This window comes from Orycteropus afer, unplaced genomic scaffold, assembly GCF_000298275.1.
Source record: "Orycteropus afer afer isolate SDZICR_OR568_19922 unplaced genomic scaffold, OryAfe1.0 scaffold01079, whole genome shotgun sequence".
NCBI lineage: Eukaryota > Metazoa > Chordata > Mammalia > Tubulidentata > Orycteropodidae > Orycteropus > Orycteropus afer.
Genome location: NW_006922666.1, coordinates 48,172 through 50,289, shown reverse-complemented (window position 1 = coordinate 50,289; position 2,118 = coordinate 48,172). Strand labels below are relative to the sequence as shown.

Below are 2,118 nucleotides of genomic sequence, written 5' to 3'. Positions count from 1 at the left end.
CCGACTCAACGGCACATAACAACAACAACAACATGTTTTCTAAGGTAATGCTTTCAGGTTAGGAGCAATTGCAATGCAAATTCTCATTTTAAATTATACTCTTCACCTTCCCTGTACTTCTATAGCTTGTATTAAATTCTGAGGGATATATATATATATATATATATATATATATATATATATATACATATACATATATATGAAAAAGCTTAATTATTATATGTCAAAACAAAATCCAATCTGGACCCAATAAGCTTGTAGATACTTAGAATAACTCATAGTGACAGCATGAAACAGAGTAGAACTGGCCCATAGGGTTTTCTAGGCTGTAATCTTTATGGGAGCAGATCACCAGCTCTGTCTCCCTTTGAGCCACTGAGTGAGTTGGAACCACCAACCTTTCAGATAGAAGCCAAGAGTTTAACTGTTGGGCCACCAGGACTAATTAGGAGAAAAAACAAACCAAGCTCAAGCCATCTAGTCGATTCTGACTCATAGCAACCCCCATTGGGTTTCCAATGCTGTAAATTTTTACGGAAGCAAGCTGCCCCATCAGCGACCTTTTGGTTAGAAGTCAAATGCCTTAAACACTATACCACCAGAGCTCCTTACTTAGAAGAGGGAGGCTGAATTAAGCTAAAGGAATAAGCAACATTCACACTTTCCTTCTTCTCATCACAATCAATACTTATGAGGAAGAAAAAACACACAGCTATATTTGCAAACGGGAACTTTCCTTAAAAAGAGCTCAGTTTCTTAGGGTAGAGCCTCATCCCTTGAGGGAAGAACCAAGGAAAACTACTTAAATACTGGAGGTGGTCTGTCTGTGGACACCTACTTGTCTTAGTGTATGGACATAACATAACATAACATAACATAACATAACATGCCTCCTCCCCCAAAATTTCATGACCATGTTTAGGATTCATTTTAGTCCGATTTCAATTTGATCTCAACTACTAATTATCCTCGGAAGGAAGGTTGGGCAATCCTACTTCCGTAGTGATACTGCCTTGGAAACCCAAGGAGGGGTCGCTATGAGTCGGGGCCGACTCGACGGCATATAACAACAATAACAACAATCAATTATTTATAAGGAGCTCCAGTAGCATAGTGCCTAAGGCACTTAACTGCTAACCAGAAGGCTGGCAGTTCAAACCCACCAGCCGCTCCTCAGAAAGAAGTTTGGGCAATCTACTTCCGTAGTGATAATGCCTTGGAAGGAGGGGTCCCTATGAGTCTGGTCATAACATAACAACACATAACAACAACAACAATTATTTATAAAGTTTGCACAATGTTACCTAAATTTAATTATTTATATAGTTGAAAATGCCACCAATGATATTAATACTATCTTTCATTTCTGGAACATGTCTACATCCTTTTTATCAAGTGTTCTTGGAAATAAATTGAATAAGTATCTTTTATTTTTCCTTCCTTTTTACATGTGAAGAAACTGATCTTAAAGATGATGAAGATCTTCTTTTTCACACCAGAGATTAATACTGGAGTCAGGTGTAGAATCCATGGATTCTGAGTCCTGTCTCATGGCTTCTTCTGTATTGTTATACTACAGTTTGCAATGATTTATTTAAAGAAAAAAAAATTCTCACCTTTGGGGATGTTATTCCATATAGTGTGTCGGGTATTCTCATAATTTGTATTCAGCCAACTTAGGAGAATCCTTTCAGGAGTAGAATATATGTTGCTAGATACAAAACAAGGATTGATTTTTGATGTATTTTCTATATGTGTTGGGGGTGTATTACTGCTATGAAGTGGTAAAACACGGGATAGAACCAACACCTAAGATTGGGAGAGAGAGAGAAAAAAAAAAAGAGAGAGAACTTTTACTAGATTCAAATGCCAAAATAACAGATTAACATTTGAAAAGCAAATTAAAAATATGAAAGCTAGATAAATAATTTAAGGCATCAGTATTTTCTGTTTAAATGAATCCATTCAGGAAATATAAGGATAGATAAGATGCTTCCTCAAAGCTCATTTTAAATTCTAGACATTTTGCTTTTACAACATTTAGTCTATAAGGCACTAATTTATGAAAGATAATATATAATATATGAAACTACATTATACAATATATTGTATATTAAT

The 2,118-nt window shown here is 35.5% G+C and overlaps 1 protein-coding gene across 1 annotated transcript in view; it reads right to left on the bottom strand.

Annotated features, from left to right (window-relative positions):
* Positions 1–2,118, bottom strand: part of LOC103212728 (cilia- and flagella-associated protein 47) — a gene marked incomplete at its 5' end in the record, with an annotated part of 285,428 nt that overhangs the window by 242,466 nt on the left and 40,844 nt on the right. Inside the window, one exon of the mRNA XM_007958686.2 lies at positions 1,617–1,809. Coding sequence (XP_007956877.2) covers positions 1,617–1,809 — 193 coding nt within the window. The remainder of the gene's footprint in view (positions 1–1,616; positions 1,810–2,118) is intronic.